Source organism: Cylas formicarius, unplaced genomic scaffold (assembly GCF_029955315.1).
Source record: "Cylas formicarius isolate icCylForm1 unplaced genomic scaffold, icCylForm1.1 PGA_scaffold_10__41_contigs__length_53128322, whole genome shotgun sequence".
NCBI lineage: Eukaryota > Metazoa > Arthropoda > Insecta > Coleoptera > Brentidae > Cylas > Cylas formicarius.
Window position 1 is genome coordinate 24,646,029 of NW_026844214.1, and position 18,802 is coordinate 24,664,830.

Here is an 18,802-nt window from a genome sequence, read left to right on the forward strand (position 1 = left end):
CCCACGTTTTTCACAACGGGAGCTCGGTTATAGACTTGACACTCTGTACCAGGACTCTGCTCCCGGAAGTAACTGGGTGGAGTGCCTGTGGGGAGGACTCTATCTCACATACACATCACCTTTGGGTTGGAAATAGGTGTTCGGGAACCTGTTAGATTTAGGAACCCCGGGCAACAAACTGGGAACTCTATAGGGAGGAGCTCGCTTGGCGCCTAGGGGATTTACCAAGAAAAGACCGGAGCAGTTTGACGAGGCCGCCGACCGCGTCAGTTCCGCTATGATACGGGCTTCCAGAAAAGCTGCCCTGAGACTGAGGATCATAGGGCTGGAAAGACTCCTTAGTGGAGCTCTTCTGCTGCAAAGGGACGGAGGTCTCCTGACCAACCCGCTGATGGATCTATTCAGAGCCTCCATTGCGAGGGAATACGTGCCCGAGCTGTGGAGACACACACTCCCAGGTTGGAAGAGGGTATGGGCTCGGGACCGCTGTCGGTGTGTGTGTTCGCTGACATCGAAGGAGCCTTCAATAACACGACCCTGTATTCGATCTGCAGGGCAGTGGAGCGTACTCGAGTGGGGACGGGCATTGTAAAATCGATCCGCTCCATACTAACCGACCGGAGGGTTGAGGCAAGACTGAGTGGGGAGCAGGTCTCCATCGGCTCATGACGGGGTGTCCCCCTTCCTGTGCTGCCTAGTGGTGAACGAGATATTGCATATTCTGAGGGAAGAACTTGGGATCTATGCTCATGCATATGCAGACGACCTTGTGATAATGACACAGGGGACGGACGTGGGGAGGATGAAGGGGCTCCTGAACGGGGCATTGGCAAGATTCTCACAATGGTGTCCGGACAGCAAGTTAGCTGTCAATCCTGGCAAGGTGGAGATGGTCATCTTCACCAGGAAAAGGAAGGTGGAGCGTATCCTCAACATTTCGATGGATGGAGTGCCTCTTTCTGCAAGCGGAAGCAAATCCTTAGGGGTATGGTTGGACTCCAAGTTGACATTCCAGGAACATATAAGATCAAGGACCAGGCCGACTTTTGGAGCTCTGCGGGCGTGCCGGAGAGCGGTAGGGGCACTTGGGGCCTGGGGCCAAAGATCATGCAGTGGATCAACGGTACCATGGTGGTGCCTAGGCTCACGCATGGGGCAGTCGCATGGTGGTCGGTGAATTGGCTTGCCTCTGCATAACGGGCGCCATGAGGATGGCACCCACGAGGGCCCTAGAGGCTCTCTGGCGGATCGGGTGCGGATGGAGGCGGCCAGGACGGCTAGCGAGCTGCGGGCTCTGGAGAGAAGGCACCTTCAATAGAGGCCCGTACGACATGCTGGAGTGCTGGAACAGGGATCGCGGTGTCATGGGCATGCCAAGTGACGTCATGATCCCCAAGATCATCTTCTTTGACAAATGGACCTTTCCCTTCCCATCAAGGGAAGAGTGGAGAGAGGCCAGAGTTGGCTCCTGGGATGGACTTGTCTGGTACATGGACAGGTCCAGAATGGGAGATTTGGCCGGAGCTGGAGCGTGCTGCGAGCTTGTCGGACCCTCTGGGTTAGTACTGCACTGTGTTTCAGGCGGAAATTTTCGCTAAATTGATGGCGGCCAGAGAGGTGCTTTAGCTCAACGACGGAAGCAGGAGAGTATTCTTCTGCTCTGATAGTAGCGCCGCACTTATGGCGGGATCCGGAGCAATGAGGCAGCGGATGCCTTAGCCAGGGAGGGCTCCTCGCATAGGCATATGGAACCAGAGACCTACTTGGGGATCGTCCCTTGCGTGAGGCGGGGAGCTCTTGAAGCCTGGGTGAGAGAACGGGCTGCAGAGGGCTGGAGAGTTGTTCCGGGAATGAGGCAGGCGAAGCTTATGATGGATGGTCCCACCCTCCCTCGGACCAGGGAGCTGCACAGGATATTGCAGGCACTGGAGACGACCCGGAGTACAGGTGGTACATGAAAGGGGAGGAGACCCCGAATCATCTGCTCACCAAGCGCTCTGCGCCCTGGGCAAGATATGAAGCCTTCGGAACGGCCCTGAGGAATCCGGACTCAGTGCACGGTATTGGGCTAAAGGAGTTGCTGACCTTCTATAGGAGGGGCGGCATTCTGGGCGCCCTCCAGCGCGGTCTGGGGGCACAACGGGCCCATCTGGTGCCCTAAATGCTTGGACGCCAGCGGGGGCGCCCCTTTTAATACCAATACCTCAACACCGATTTTAAAGTATATTGGCATTGATAACTTAAAGTAGTCTTTATTTTATATAGATTAGGATGCACTTTTTTTTGGAGACTGCAATAGGATAAGTGCAAGTTCAACCAGTTAAAAATGTTTGCACGGTTAATGCTACAGTCACACCTGAACATAATGTTAACAAAAAACGACGGCTTTTATTTTCTGATAGACGAATAAAAAGTTTATCTGGCGTTTTACGGGTTGTACTCAAACACGATTTGTAATATTGTTTTTGTGTTGCTTCCATTATTATCATGAAAAGTACACTAAGCACAAATAAAAACTGGCGTATATTGAATACAAACATACCTTTACACCAGCCAAAAAAAAACCTAAATAATATAATTCTCGGACTATAACCTGAGAATAACACTATAACAGCGGTATGACGTCACCATCATTCCTGCGCGTTTAATGTCGTCTAAAGGGAATAGCCTGGGGGTCACAACTTGAATTATTTATTGCAATTGAGTTTTGATTTTGATATTTGATATGCGTTATTTCTATACATACAAATGAATTATATATTAGATGTATTGATCAATTTTGTTTCTTGTTATTTACGATTTCTTAAATGTTTTGGCAATAGTACGAGTATGTTAACATCGATAGTTTTTGGAAATGCGAATGTAGTGAAACATGATTTGATTTTTGGTTTTCTTAAAAAATTGTTTGAAAAAGTTTATGTAATACTATTTTCAATTTTTCTGGATTATGGAAGACGGAGCTAAAGGAGGGAAGTGAACATGATCTTGGATTACTGATTCCCAGATTGGTAAAAGATAAAGAATTGAGTCGCGGTTAGGATTGTTTGGTTGTTTAGAGATTTTTATAGATTCTCGGATTCGTAATTTGCAGAAAAATTAATAACATGCATGAATTCTGTTTGATCGATTACGAGCTGATATCCGATTTGATGATTATGTCCGTAAACTGCTGATGAGTGTGTAGTAGTCTTAGGGTCTACCGTATTAGGCGCAGACGCGCAATTGTCTATATAAAACGCACTACAGTTTATCGCACCTCTGTTAGTGGTAAAAATATCTCCGCTGTTATGCCTGGTCACGCGAATGATCTCTATATGATCTAAAGGTTGCGCCATTGCGAGCAGCGCCAGAAACCACGACGCCTTGCATAGGAATTCCTCTACTCCCATCTATGAACCAAAATGGAACAGCTCGGTACCATTTCCTCCTGAAATAAATAAAACATTAATTAATTAATGTCTACCAAGTCAGCGTTAGTACCGTGTTCTGTTAATTTTAAAAACTGGCTTTACTTCCTACTCCCAAACAAATTTAATACGCTGTCATTATTGTTGTTAGTTATTATAAGGGAACGTAAAATATGGTTAATGATTAAAGAATAAAAATAACCAGAGACATATGCAGAGAAATACAAATTATGACTAAATAATTAACTGCAATTAAACCAAGTTAAACTAAAATATTAGCTTTGCATATCTTGCGTTGTCCTTTAATTCAACGCCCAGAGCCTCTCGGAGGATATCCCCACGATTAAGTACTTGCATTAGGGTGCAATTGCAATTGCAATTGCACAGTGATGCTGGATTAGATTAATTGTTATCTAATTGTGTATAAGGTGTAGACAACTTAAAGGTAATATGTTTAAGTTCAAATAAATTGCAATAAGTTTTTTAAAATCCGTCTAAATTGGTTCAAACTTATTTTTGAGACAATGGAAAGTAAGAATAATATGAAAATAGATAAATTGTAATAAATATTATTATTTAAAAAAAATCTGCTATTTAAAATACAACTTCATTTCAAAAATCTAGGCATCATGTCCTGAGTAGTTAGATAAACTACAGTCATTAAAATCCAGAGAAACTATAATGGACTCTACAGTGTTTTCTGTCGTACAAAGAAATTTATTCAAGTTTATCTTCAGTAGCCCCTTTTTCAACAAGTATTTCTAAAATTATTATTAAATTATTGTTATTTACAGTAAGATAATGAATGAATTGTCCATGACTATAACAGATCGGCACTTGATAAGATCTGCTGGAAGTAGTCAAAAATATCAGCAATCAGGCTTTATGATAGTCTCCAGTGACTGAAATGCCTAATAAGTCCCCACCGAAAAATCTACTCCTGCTAGCAATTAATCTTTTTCCAACGGAACTTTTATTCCAATAGAGCTTCAAATTTGCCTCTCGCTTTTTACATTTTTCGTCCAAATAATAGATGTTCCCGATTTCCTTTCGAAACTGTCTAGCTGCTCTCAAATGTCGTGGTCGTTTGCAGATAATTTCGTATTTTTTTAATAAAAGTGATTTTCTGTTTTGAGTTTTTTCGTAACGAAAATGCGTTTCATTCATTTCTTATTTTAAACACTAACACACAGATGAGTCAACTTGACAATTATCATATCACAAAAAAAATGTAACTGTGCTGGACAAATCGGCATAGCGAAAGTATTTGCAGCAAGACACAACGCGATATTCAAAATGATAGGCCTCAAACTACTGAACGAGTCATTTAAGAAGTGACACCAGAAAATTGGCAAAAGGCAATCCGCTATTAAATTAAATGCGGGATCATGGAAATTGACCCAAACTTGGGTGGTACTACCTGAACTGAACCCATTCGGACATATTTTTAATAACTATAAATAGAGAAAAAACCTGACTCTAATAGCTCAACATTAAACTAGCAGCAAATATTATTCAAGTAATTTGTATTACCGTCGTTTGAAAAATATGTACATCAAATTTGCGGGTCATTTAGAAAATGGGAAGTTAAATTCTTTAATTTCTTGCATTGCTTCACGGGATATAACGGTACCGGCAGCTGCAAGTGCAGAACAAGTTCGCGAACTTAATATTACGTTTCGCCGATCATTCCATTTACTAAAAGCCTTTCCGTACTTTTATTTTTACCCAAATTTTATCGAAGTACCGTTTCTGATTGTCCCGAATTCTTATGCAATACCTGTGGTTAATAGATTTTACATACTCGAAATACTATAATTTGAACTTAATAATTTATATAAAGTGTAATTTTTGATATTTTCCTGTTATAAAAATTGCTCTTCTATTTAGATTGTAACAAAATAGAAAGATAAATAAACAGAGAGATATTTAGTTTCGCGACATTACAAAAAACGAGTATAAAGGAACAATAAATTAATAAAACCACCTTAATTTTAAGCTCGGCGAAGGTCGGCCGAACTTAATTTAGTATAACAATTTTACAAATATACAAATCGAGCCTAAAACAAAAAAGACGCGTAATGATAATATTACGCCAAGCAAAATTCTTCATTATCTAGGTATTTTCACTAAAATATGTTTCTAAAATGAAAATTAAACGCGCAAAGAGAGATATTCAGTTCTTCACTAATTTGAGGTATTGATGAAGTATACTACAGTATCTAACAGATATATACGAGAGGGAGGTTTTAGTCATTTTGAGTCTTTTATACTGACAGTTAAAACAAGTTCCGCGAAATTTAATACAATTTCTACGAGTTATTTGAAGAACATCCACTGTTTAGTAGTTTGTGAAGAAAACAACCAAACTATTTTATATAGTGAAGTAATCCCTTGGTTAAAGGTTTTAAACAAATCGAATACAGGAGACCTGCACTTTTGGTCATTTATATTTCGTCCAAACAGCCAAGCAAGGCCCATGGACAAAATTAGAGTAATTTAGATGACTTAGATAACAGTACTTCACCCAGAATTTTTGTTAACTTCAAGCTTTTCGGAAAACTTTGGAAATCTGTATTAGGAAATCTAATTTTATTATTAAAGATTATACCCATGCTTTTAAATTCTTCAGTAACTGGGATTTTAATACCATTTATAAATTAGCTTTGGGCGGATCCATGATAGTATTTAAGGATGATTGTATTTAAGAATGGAAACAATATCGGATTTAAATAAACAAACGAAATAAATTGAAAGTATTGAAAGATTTTTATTTGACGGCATAGAAAAATCCTGACCCAGAGTTAAATGCACTGTTAGATAAAAATATCTTAATCTTTTTTAAACTTTTTAATAGACAGAGTTTTAACTCCTGCGAAAAAGGAATACATATATATATATATATATATATATATATATATATATATATATATATATATATATATATATATATATATATATATATATATATATATATATATATATATATATATATATATATATATATATATATATATATATATATATATATATATATATATATATATATATATATATATATATATATATATATATATATATATATATATATATATATATATATATATATATATATATATATATAAATATATATATACATATACGTATATATATATATATATATATATATATATATATATATATATATATATATATATATATATATATATATATATATATATGTGCCAAGAGCCATTGCTAAAATATGGTAATTATGGAAAAAAATGAATTCGCGCTAAGGTCACAACAGATTTAAATTTAATTATCATTTTTTGATTCACCTTATATAACTAAAAATATTTTATGTTGATCTTTTTTAAGGTGTCAGCTTCATTAACTATTTTGGATGTTTTCGGTATTTTAGTCACTATTTTGGGACCGACCGGATATTTTCAGTAAAATTTATTTTTGTCGTTTCTGATGTTCCCGTCACATATCACTAATTCGCGCTTTTTCGCAAAAATGTATCCAGTAATAATCGTAAAAAATCATAGTATGCACCACATTGATAGATTTCTTTAGTCCACCGTGCCGTTCGTGCTCTTGACTAAAGTGGGGTCTATCAAACCTGTTGCACCATATTGCAACCATATTCTATGAAAAAATTTTTCACGCGTTTGGTCATATTTTTATGACAACGTAAAATGTAGAAAAATGAATAATGGTGAATTCACCATCATCAAAAGCTTCATATTTTGAAATTGTCGCACCGGTGTTTAACTTGTGTAATACTGGAGTTTTACGACGGATAGATTGTATCAAGCGGTAAACGCCTAAAAATCTTGTAAGTCGGTAATTTTTCCGCTAGCCTATTACGTAACCAACGTGTGAAAACAACGAGACTGCGTTTATAAGAATACCCACTAAAAGTCTAGTTCAAATGGAATTCGTCCGAAATAAAAGGACATAATGTAATTTAATTACGGTTTTTAGCTATTGTTCAAACAATAGTAGCAATGGATACTGCATTCAAGCAATACACTCTTACAACTAGTTGGAAATGAATGGTGGTCGCATGGAGTATGTGTCCAATATAAATTTTGGTCGGCACTTTAACCTATAGAGTCCTGATTGTGTTTCCACCTTTATAGCACACTTCGAGAGATTTCTTGATACTTTCTTACATACATAGAAGAACCCAGTGGATAGTATCAAAGCTTATATCGAAGTATGATCTATAGACTGTATATAAAATTAAAACTTATTAGAAGCTATGGATATTAACAAACAAATAATTCACGTATACTTATTAAATTTCTTACGCTTACGAAAAAAAAATATTTTGTTGGACGGATTTATTAGAAATTTTTTAGCCTCCTTCAGCTTACAGTTTCTAAATAAAATAATAGAATCTAAAGCATTGCATGTCGAAAAAAAATGTTAGTGGCGGATGAATGGTGCTCGGGTGCTGTCAACTAATTAGTCATATTTTGTATCCATGTCAAATAAAGCAATAATAATAAACGCGTTAAGAAGTGAAAGCAGAGGAGGAGATTTTTTTACCCAATAAATTTTGCATTGATTCAGATTTTTATTTGGAAACGGCAACTAATATGAAATATTACAGTAAACAAGCATTTCTTAAAAATAAAAAATATATTTGGTATGTCATTCCATAAGTTTTCCTTTGAATTTGCTTAAGAAGTCGATAAGAGAATTCAAATTTAATCCCTTTAAGTTAAGTCAAAAAAAAAACAAAAATAAAATTCAGAAATTGTGTTGCTATTCCCTACTTCCCTAATATTTTGTTTTCAAGAAAAAATCAATATTTTTCAGCCATATTTGTAAAATGATGTCTCCTTAATGGACTTTGAGACCCAACGTTTATATAAATTTCATTTTTAACCACCCCGTATATAGCAGCAGATAAAGTTAAATTATTACATTTGATAAAGACACGGTGTTGTCGAAACACCTCTGATGAACTAAATAAACATATTCTCGTGAACTTTTGGGATAATTTTTTATAGTTAATTTAATTGAAAGAAAATCCTTGAACCGTTGTTGTTCAAAAAGTAAAGCACAAATAAGGAATTGTTTTCTGACCCGGCATGTAAAAATGTTACTCTTTTCTGTATATGTATATCTATGTATATAAAATTTTGATGCGCTCTTTCGGAGTTTTTTTAAGAAGCTAGATTATTATAAAAAAAAATTTAATAAAATATTAGAAGAAAACATCGTTTAATCAACAAATAATATTTAAATGATTTCAAAATTATTATTATATCGGCAGAAAAAGTAATTTATCAAAGAAACTTCCACGGGCCACTGTAATACTATAATCGAACTTTTCACCAATCATCCTGTTGCCTTCTTCAGAATGATTGGCGAAACTTCAATAAGTTAAACAACGAAAACAACCCTTTCGCCTATTCATTTAAATGAGCAAGAGAAAGAAAATGGAATAAATACAACGGGATGGTTTTAAATGAAGTTCCCGCAGCATCCAGTTTTAGTACGTATCTTTAATAGTTATATAGTATATATTTTATAAAACGTCGAGTGTGAGGATGAATTATTATTTATTTTCTTGACCTCCAGTCAACGCCCGAACTTGTCCATTGACCGTTCGGTAACACCGATGAATCGAAAATTTATACATAATAATAATATAAGATCGCACTTCGGGATATTAAGAACTGTTAAATTGTACGAGCAAACGCGTCGGTTTTAGTGACAAATGAATCGAACGATAGTCGCGGTTGCCATCTGCCGACTCGTAAGTAACTACCTAAGGACCGTTATGTCACGTAACTTATCTCGAGAAAAATTCAGGTCGACCACTTTTATTATATACAAGAAGCAAAATATCTATTATTTGACATCATGAGACACTAGGCACCATCACCCATTATTCCATCGATAACCATAATATGAATTTATAACCAAAATTCTAAATATACAGGGTGTCCCACCGGAAACTTCATCATTATGAAAATTTTGAATTCCAGTAATGTTGGTCTAGGTTATTCAGCTAAAATATCTTCAAATTTCAATATTTAGTTTTAAATTTACAACAGGGTAAATTGATAGAGTAAAATTTAAAATAATTCCATATGGGAAAAAGTTACAGATATTAATCGGTCTGTAAATGTCTTTGACGTAACATGTTAAATATCTCAAAAACAGTGAAATTTTGGTATAGAATATTTTATATTTTACAAGAGATACATCTAGACTTTTCCAAGGAATCCAAGACAGCAATGATATATAGAATGTTTCACTTAAAATAAGAAAGTTGGTACTCACTTCCAGTATATTCGGATGTGCCGCATTATTGAAAAAATTTTAGCCGGATTGCCCTCACATATATTTGTTAACTTATAAATTTTCAAATTTTTGCGAGTTATAATTTTCACAACAAATCGAAGAAGTTCCCGATGGGACACCATGTATGTTCTACAGAAACGTAACTAACTTGCCTGGCCGCTCATAAACGCAAGATCCTTTAACATCAATAAATCGAGGAATAAGCCAATAAAAAGCCGATTTACAAGCGTTCATCAATACAGGAAGTATTTGAGTATTATGGTCATCTTAGAAATTTGGGCTTTGCCATTAGTGGTGTTACAGGCATTATTTGTTATGTTTAGACCACAGGTTTACAAAAATATCGACGACTGAATGGGGGAGAGTAACGAACCAAAAAGTGACATTTGCTGCAAGAAAATCGTGTTATGCGTATATAAAGGTAAAATTTATATATTACCTACCTATATTTTTATCTTTATAATCGCCTATCATTGCCTATACTGTTTCTACATATTTAAATTTTAGAAAACTGTTTAAAAGGACATCAGTCAAGACAAGTGAAGTTTTTGAACATTGGGTAAAAAAAATATCTTCTTCCAAATATCTCAATACTTTCTGATAATGCTTGTTATCACAGCACTAAAAAAATACCAACCATCAGCAACAAGAAAGCATTGCAAGAGTACCTTACTCAGCACGACTTTTAATTTGAATTTGAATTTACAAAACTTCCAAACTTCCGGATTCCTCCTCCATCGGTTGTTGGTGAATCGAACTTGCTGACGTTTTGAAACTTATCCTGTTGGCTTCTTCAGAACTTAACTCAAACTGACTCGCATACCACTCTGTACCTGATTATATATTGTTTTAGGGGGGAGAAGCTAAAGTAGAGGCGTGAACATTGTCTCGGATGACTGATTCCCATATTGGTGACAGCTAAAGACCTGAGATTGCTTCGTTGCTGATAGATTTTCATACATCTTCGGATTTTCTGTTTTGTGGCTGTTTTCGGCAAATGCTGATGAGTTTATTTGTCTTTCATGTTCTTTGAGTCTAGTTGATATTTTTAGTCCGGTCTCTTCAATTATTCGATAAAACTAAAATTCTTGCATGTAAGCAATTCTTCTACCGACGAAAAATCTAAGAGTCTATGGGAATCAGTCATCCGATACATTGTGCATGCCCCTTCTTTAGCTCATCCCACTTCAACATATAAGCAGGTACACAGCAGAATGCGAGCCGGTTTCAGTTAACCTCTGAAAAAGCCAACAGCAAAACGTCAACAACAACCGACACAGGAGGAATCCAGATGTTTTGTAAATAGTATTACAGTAACCTGTTAAAGTTGCTTTGAAAAATTACCAAATCATATGATAAAACTAATTTCGTAGACGGATCATAGAAAAATCCGGTAATATAGCCCTTAGATTACCACTTTATCACTGGGATGTAAACAAAACAAAAGAAAAAACTAAGTTAGACCCTAAAATATGTTAATAATGTTGATACTTGAAGAGGAAAATAATAACTTGGGACAACGTAAAAGCATTCCATATGGTGATGGTGATAGCACAGATTCAAACTATTCTGACGACTAATTTTATTACAGTACGCAATACAACAAAATGTATTCATATATTTTGTGTTTCAATTTATTTACTACCACCCGGTTGGATTTATTGGCCCAAAAATTCCAATCAGCAGATAAAAACATTTATCCAAAATTATGTTTATAATAGATTATATACATGGTTATTCGCGCTATACCGCACGGAATATTATGACGAAAGTGAATTCCAAAAAGTTTTACTTTTATATTTTACTATAATTTATTTATACTACTTTCAAATCATAGAGATTATCGCAAAACCACGTTATTTTTTTATTTATTATATGGATTCTTCCGCCAAAATAAATTTTTCTTAAATAATTTGTATGTAATCAAAATGTAAGTTATGTAATGTTATATATGTAATGTAAATTATGTAAGCGAAGTTTACAGGGCAGACCACTGTCTCATATCCCAGTTATAATAAATTTTCCATCTCATACGGAGTGTACAAACATTTAATGTAATCTAATAAGAAATTTAAGAGTCTATTACCCGACTATTCACAGATTTTTGTGGCTTTGAGCACTTACTAAACGTAATTGGTCCAAATATTCAATACTCTGGCACCCGGTTTAATTGTGTCTGAAGTATGTGATGCACTCATAGACTTCACTGTCCCATGCACCAAGTTTTTTTGCTTCACTTAAAATAACGGACTGCAGATATCCCATGACACTATACGATCCGTTTAGCTCTCAATTAGTTGGCACATCTCTTTACTCCATTCCATTAATAATAATAACAATAACTGAGCAAAAATTAAATACTTAAATAAGTAAACGAATATCAGCACACCACACTACGGATCTACTCGTGCGCGTCCCAGAAAACACGAGCGATTAAACTAAAATTGTTTACAAAAGTCTGCAAGCATCGTTTCATGTTACAATCTTCGTCTAGAAGGGTTAGGGTGCCCTGAATCTAAGTTTTCGCATTTTTAAAGAAAACGCAAAATCATGATCTTTGAATCACCTGGATGTTTTTAAAATAAAATTCTTATTATGTTTTTTAAATAACAGATAACCGATGGCTCCTTGAATTTATTACAACATTAATCACTTTTTCTTAAAACTTCACTTGAGTTTCATTTAAATTCGACTATTAACATATATAATGGTTGTCATAGATTTTTTGAATTTTTGAAATTAGATTAAAATATCTTTATCTACCCCCTTCTCTGGGGTGTAGAAAGTGTCTCTTAGCTTCGTTTCTCACGGTCGAAAGAGACTTTAGACGGTTCCAGTATTTCAGTCAGAGGTTTGAGCGAGATCGAAAAATTTCGGTAATAGTAATAGTCAACAAACAAATAGAACATTCTACTTTATTCTGTCAAAGTTTTAATTTAGTAAAACCAAAACAAGTAAAATTAAAAGCAAGTAAAAATTACCGGATCGGATCCGAGCCACTTCGGATATTTCCGGGACATTACCGCACAGGTTTGGGAGCAATCCGATCATGTCAGTAAATGTATTCGTGTTGTTTGGCAAAAACGTACCCAAAAACTGAGGGTCGTAGAAAAAGTATAATATGCAAAAAGTTTGGTGAACTTTTTAAGTCGCTTGTTTATTAAACACTCGCTCCGCTCGTGCCAAATAAACTCGTGAGTCAAATGCCGCTTACCGCACTTGTTGCATAATATACTATTAACCTGTTTGGGACAAAGGGAACTTACTATTTGTGATAACTAAATTATTTTAGCCTGTTTGGGACAACCGGAACTTACTGTTTGGGATAACAGTGAATTATTGGAACCTTGTTGGGACAACAGAAACATACATTTTACTGCAAATTATTTTAGCCTATTTGGGATAATAGGATCATTTTATTGTTGTTTGTTTACAGATAAATGCATCTCTGACATTACACAAACTGAAAACCAAAGAAACAGTTTTCTTAAGCCAGAAATAGTGTCTGTAATAGGAGTTGAATGAAACAATACTTGCGATTAGGACTCATCAATCCAACAAGATGTTGCTAACATTTGAGAAAATACTGCCAAGAAAGGTTTAACCCTTGATAAACGCCGGCGTTTATTAAATACATACCGCCCCGCACCCCCAGAAAAGTGTACAATTTTACGTGCACTAAAGCTAAATCCGATTGTTAAAGAGGCAATAACTGCAGGCTCGAATGGGTCTGTCGTCTTTGGCTGCCATTGGACTAGTTTTGACGGATTTGCTCAAAGAAGAAAAAGGGGGGTACAGGGAGCTTAAGCAACATATTAAGTGACAAACGGATGCTGGCTGTCTGCTTTCGGACATTCATATCACTTCTCATGTCTCCATGAATTTAAATCAAGATTTGAAGTACCACAATAAAACTTGGATTAGAGACTAAAAGCTAAAATAAGCCTCCAAATATCATCCCAACAACTGAAAAGTTCAAAAGCATTCGATAAGAAGTCGGGGACTGCTAGAGTCTCTTTAAACTCCAGAGGTTCTTCCTCTCACAAGCAAAGCCACAATGGTCCGTTAAAGAACGGCAAATAATTAATAAGAAGGTAACAAAGTTAATTCGGACAGGAGCTATTTCTAGAGTCCACCCGATTGAGGGTCAATTTGTCTCAAATACGTTCCGTCCCTAAGCCGAACGGTTCGTTATGGCTAATTATTAATCTTAAAACGTTTAAATAAATTTATAGAGACTAACCACTTTGAGTTGGAGGATCATAAAAGAATGACCAAAATAGATGTGAAAGACGCATATTTTTTATTACCCATTACAACAATATAGAGAATATTCAAGATTTCGTTTTAACGGATGTTTTTATGAGTACAACTTGGAATTTCTTTGGAATAAACTGTGCTCCTAGAGTGTTTATCAAATAATTAAAGCCTATCGCCGCTTTTCTACGGAGGACTGGTTTTTGTTCTGTAGTTTATTTAGACGAATTTTTGTTACTAAACAAATCACGTGTTGCATACTATACTTTTTCTACAACCGTTAGTTTTTGGGTAAATTTTCGCAAAACAACATGAATACATTCTGTTATGTATTCATTTAACGTGAAATGAAACTCGACCACGACAATGCAACCCTTTACTCACGACTCGTACAATACGCGGCCCGGCAGGTAACGGCCGTGGATCGCCCTAGGAAAACGTACCGCATCACGGTTTACAAAAAAACCTAAACTAAACTGCGATATAAAAAAACTCGCATATAGAACACCTTCCCCCTATAATAAACTGAAACTAACTTAACTCTAGTCGTGTTTATGTACACTTGCATTTAGATATGAGTGTCACGTTTACTGGGCGACTTGTAAACGATCTGGAGGGTTAATCTTACTACGTCTACGAAGCACACGCGCACCGTGGTCACTTGGGATTTCATTGTCGCTGGGGTTGTTTTCACTGGGTGAGATAATGTCTTCACTTTCTGAGTCCGATGTTTCGCTATCGCTAGACCTAACTGACGTTACAGTATTACTTGATCTGTTTCTTGTTACGTTGGAAGGTGGAGTCATCGAGGAGTTTTTTTTATTTGGGGCTGTCATGGAGTTTTCCTTGCTGGGGCAAGAATTGTCGTTACAATGATACTTTTTTAACTGACTTGAATGTCTTTTCCATGTGACTCCACCGACCAACTCAACCACGTAAGTTCTTCGGCCAAGTATATCTCGAACTACCCCTTGACACCACCTGCTTTTATCCGTGTTTGGACGGTAGTCCCGGGTCCATACCTTCTCCCCAATTGAAAATGACAGTTCCCCTTTCTTTTTGCGATTAAGTTCTATTTTGTTTTGTTTTTCTTTTACAATATTTTCGGTCGAAGGTAAAATTAAATCAAATCTAGTGCGTAAAAAGCGACCAAAAAGCATTTTTGCTGGACATTCTTGGGTCGTAGTGTGCGGTGTATTGCGGTATTGAAAAAGAAAAGTATCTAAAATAAGTTGTAAATCGGTCACCCCATCCGCATATCCTTTGCGTAGCGCTCTTTTTGCAATTTTGACGCCTGATTCGGCCAGCCCGTTCGTTTCCGGATGATATGGAGCACCCGCTTTGTGAATGATCCCCAAACTTGCCAAAAAATTTTGAAATTCCTCGGACATAAAAGTCTGACCGTTATCGGTGGAAACTTCTTTTGGGAGACCAAAACGAGCAAATAGAGCTCTGAAGGTTTTTATGGTTTGTGCAGAAGACATGTCTGAGACTATGAAACATTCTAGCCATTTTGAAGTGGCATCTTCGATTACTAAAAATGTTTTATTTAAAAATGGACCGAAAAAGTCAGCGTGAACACGAGTCCATGGTTCTTTAGGAGTATCCCACATAATTAAAGAAGGTTTCGCGGAGTTTTCCGAATAAAGTGCACATGTTTTGCATGAACGCGCGATTTTCTCGATAGAATCGTCGATTTTTGGCCACCAAACATATGAACGCGCCAAGGCTTTCATTTTAAATACTGTCATAGAAGACTGGAGGCACAATTAGACGGTAACCCCACATTAAACAACCATGTTCTACAGAAATTTCATGTTTTTTAAGAAAATAAGGTTTAAAAACTGTAGAGGGGCAAGTTTGTGGCCAACCGTTTCGAACATAAAATAGAATTTTGCTCAAAACGACATCTTTTGAGGTTTGTTCTTTAATCTTTTGGAAATTAACTGGGAATTTTGAATTTTCGATGTAATTTAAATATGAAATTTGATCTTGTTTCCCCGAGTCGAATAGTAACGGATTGCTGGCATGGTGAAACATATTTTTAGTGTTTCCCCCTAACCGAGATAGGAAATCTGAGTAGTTTTGTTTGGTATTGACATACTTAATTTCGAAACGGAATGAAGATAGAATGTATGCTCATCTTTGTAGGCGGTTGGCTGCAAAAACTGGCAACCCTTTTTTGTCGCCCAGTATTGCCAAAAGAGGTTTATGGTCTGTGTACAGTGTGAACTTGATGCCGTAAAGGTATTGGAAGAACTTTTTGATCCCGAATATTATTGCTAGAGCCTCTTTTTCGAATTAGGAATAGGAGAGTTCGTTTTTATTTAGCAACCTCGAAGCGAACGCGATGGGTCGCTCAGTTCCGTCTGTGTAGGTATGACTAATTATTGCCCCTAGACCTATACTGCTGGCATCTACCAATAATTTGATTGGTAATTTTGGGTCAAAATGGGCCAGCACAGATGGAGATACTAACATATCCTTGATTTTATCGAAGCTATTTTGGCAAGCCGGTGTCCATTCCCAAGGGATGTTTTTTTTTTAATAAACTGTATAAAAGATAAAGGATGGACGACGCGTTCGGTAAGAATTTAACATAATAATTGACGCCCCCGAGAAATGACTTAAGTTCTGTGATATTGGAAGGTACCTTGGTTTTGACCACTGCTTCGACCCTCTCATCGGTTTTGTGCAAGCCGAACCTATCAATTAAATGACCCATGTAAGTCAAAGATTCTTGCATGAAACTACATTTTTCTTTTTTTAATTGGAAGCCACATTCCGATAATTTTTGAAAGACTTGTTCTAATCGTTCCAAATGCTCAAGATCGTTTCTCCCTGTCACCAGAATGTCATCTAGGAATGATATAACGCCAGGAATATTAAATAATTGCTCCATGATTATTTGGAAGATGGAGGGCGCGCAGTGTATGCCGAAAGGCAATCTTTGATAAGAAAACAACCCCTTATATGTGGAGATGGTAACCAACTCTTTGGACTGATCGTCGAGCAAAATTTGCTGATACGCTTCTGAAAAGTCGATTTTTGAAAATTTCATTCCCCCCTCTAGTTGGCTAAATAAGTATTCAATTCTTGGAAGAGGAAACTGTTGAAATTCCAATTGGGGGTTCAAGGTCACCTTAAAATCGCCGCAGATCCTTATACCGCCGTTTCTTTTTAATATTGGGACGATAGGTGTTGCCCACTTTGAAAATTCTGTGGGCACTAGCACCTTGTTTTTGACTAGCCGGTGCAGTTCTTGCTCAATTTTCGGTTTTAATGCTATTGGAACCGGCCGAGGCTTAAAAAATTTTGGGGTGGCGTTTTCTTTTAATTTTAGCGTGACCTTGAACTTGTTGAATGTACCTAGCCTACTGCTGAATATTGGTTTGAATTTTTTTAATAAATTTTGCAACTTGGCGTCCGAATTTACATATAATAAACTGGTATTGCTATCGACTGATTTACAAAGCCCAATATTTAGCATTTTCAGACCATTGCGACCTAATAAGGGTGGCCCGCCGTTCTGAATTACATATGTTTTTAGGTTGTAATTTTGACAATCATATGTTATTTTTAAGTTTACAAAACCCAAAGGTTGAAAAGATACACCGACATAATCTTTCAAACGCAAATCATTACTGATTAACGGATATTTTTGAAAATGTTTGTTATACATTTTTTCCGAAATTGCCGCGTGGGCGAAACCGGAGTCCACTTCAAAATTAAATTGCATTTTATCTATCTCTAATTTAATTAAAATAGGTTTTTCGTTACTTATTGAACTGCTATGGACATTTTCTGTTTTCTTATGAAACATATTTTGTACGGACGTCTGGGTGATGTTCGTGGGACCTTGCAAGGGTTTATCACTGATAATGAAGCACGGATCGTCGCTATCGTCCAAACCTTCGAGCGCGTTTTCTTTTAGAAAATTTTGACCCACGTTATTCTGCTTACACAAGGGTGCTAAATGTCCTTTTACTCCGCATTTATGACAAAAACAATTGCGGTAGGCACACTCGGATGATTTGTGGTTGGAACGGCCACAAACTGAACAAGAATGGAAACTTGATGTTTTCGATCTTAGTTCCTTTTGGGGGGTCCTTGAATTTGACTTACCCCTGCTCCGACGAAAAATACCTGGTTTTTGATTGTTATAAAATAGCTCTTCTGGATCTCTCTTGATTTGTGTGGATGTATCTTTCGACGCGCGTTTTTCGTGGTCAAAAAATGCAGATTCCTTTGACAATGCGATTTTTTCCATAAACTGGAAGGTGCACTTGCTACTTTGAGGATTTTCCTCAAATAAGCGGTCACTAAAACGCACATCATTTAAGCCAACCGTGAATATATCCCTCATTAATTGGTCGAGAGTGATAGAGGCATCAAACCCACACAAACTTGCTAAATTTTTTACGCGAGCAGCCCAATCACACACTTTTTCACTTGGCTCCTTTTTTGCTGTGTAAAATTTTAATCTTTCCGAAAAATACGAACGCACGGGAGAAAAATGTTTTAATAACAACTTGTCTAACTCTTCAAACTTCAGCTCCGGCGGCGTTTTCGGCACGCACAAATTTCGTAACAAAACGTAACATTCTTCGTTTAATGTGTTTAGAAGTGTTGCCCGTTTTTTATCCTCATTCGTTATCTCATTCGCGGCGAAAAACTGGTGAAGTCTCTCGGAAAAAATTGCATAATCTGACTTTTCCGAGTCAAATGAACCGAGGTTCCCGAGAAAAGTCGACATTTTAAATAATATTTTGGTCCGAGTGCTGACTGCGCCACTGTTATGTATTCATTTAACGTGAAATGAAACT

General features: G+C 36.6%; 1 protein-coding gene across 2 annotated transcripts in view; it reads right to left on the minus strand.

Annotated features, from left to right (window-relative positions):
* Window positions 1-18,802, minus strand: part of LOC132696102 (uncharacterized) — an 80,536-nt gene that overhangs the window by 55,596 nt on the left and 6,138 nt on the right. For both annotated transcript variants that reach the window (XM_060660732.1, XM_060660725.1), the window contains exon 2: window positions 3,257-3,427. In XM_060660732.1, the coding sequence (XP_060516715.1) occupies window positions 3,257-3,389 (133 nt within the window). In that variant the 5' untranslated portion in view covers window positions 3,390-3,427. The remainder of the gene's footprint in view (window positions 1-3,256; window positions 3,428-18,802) is intronic.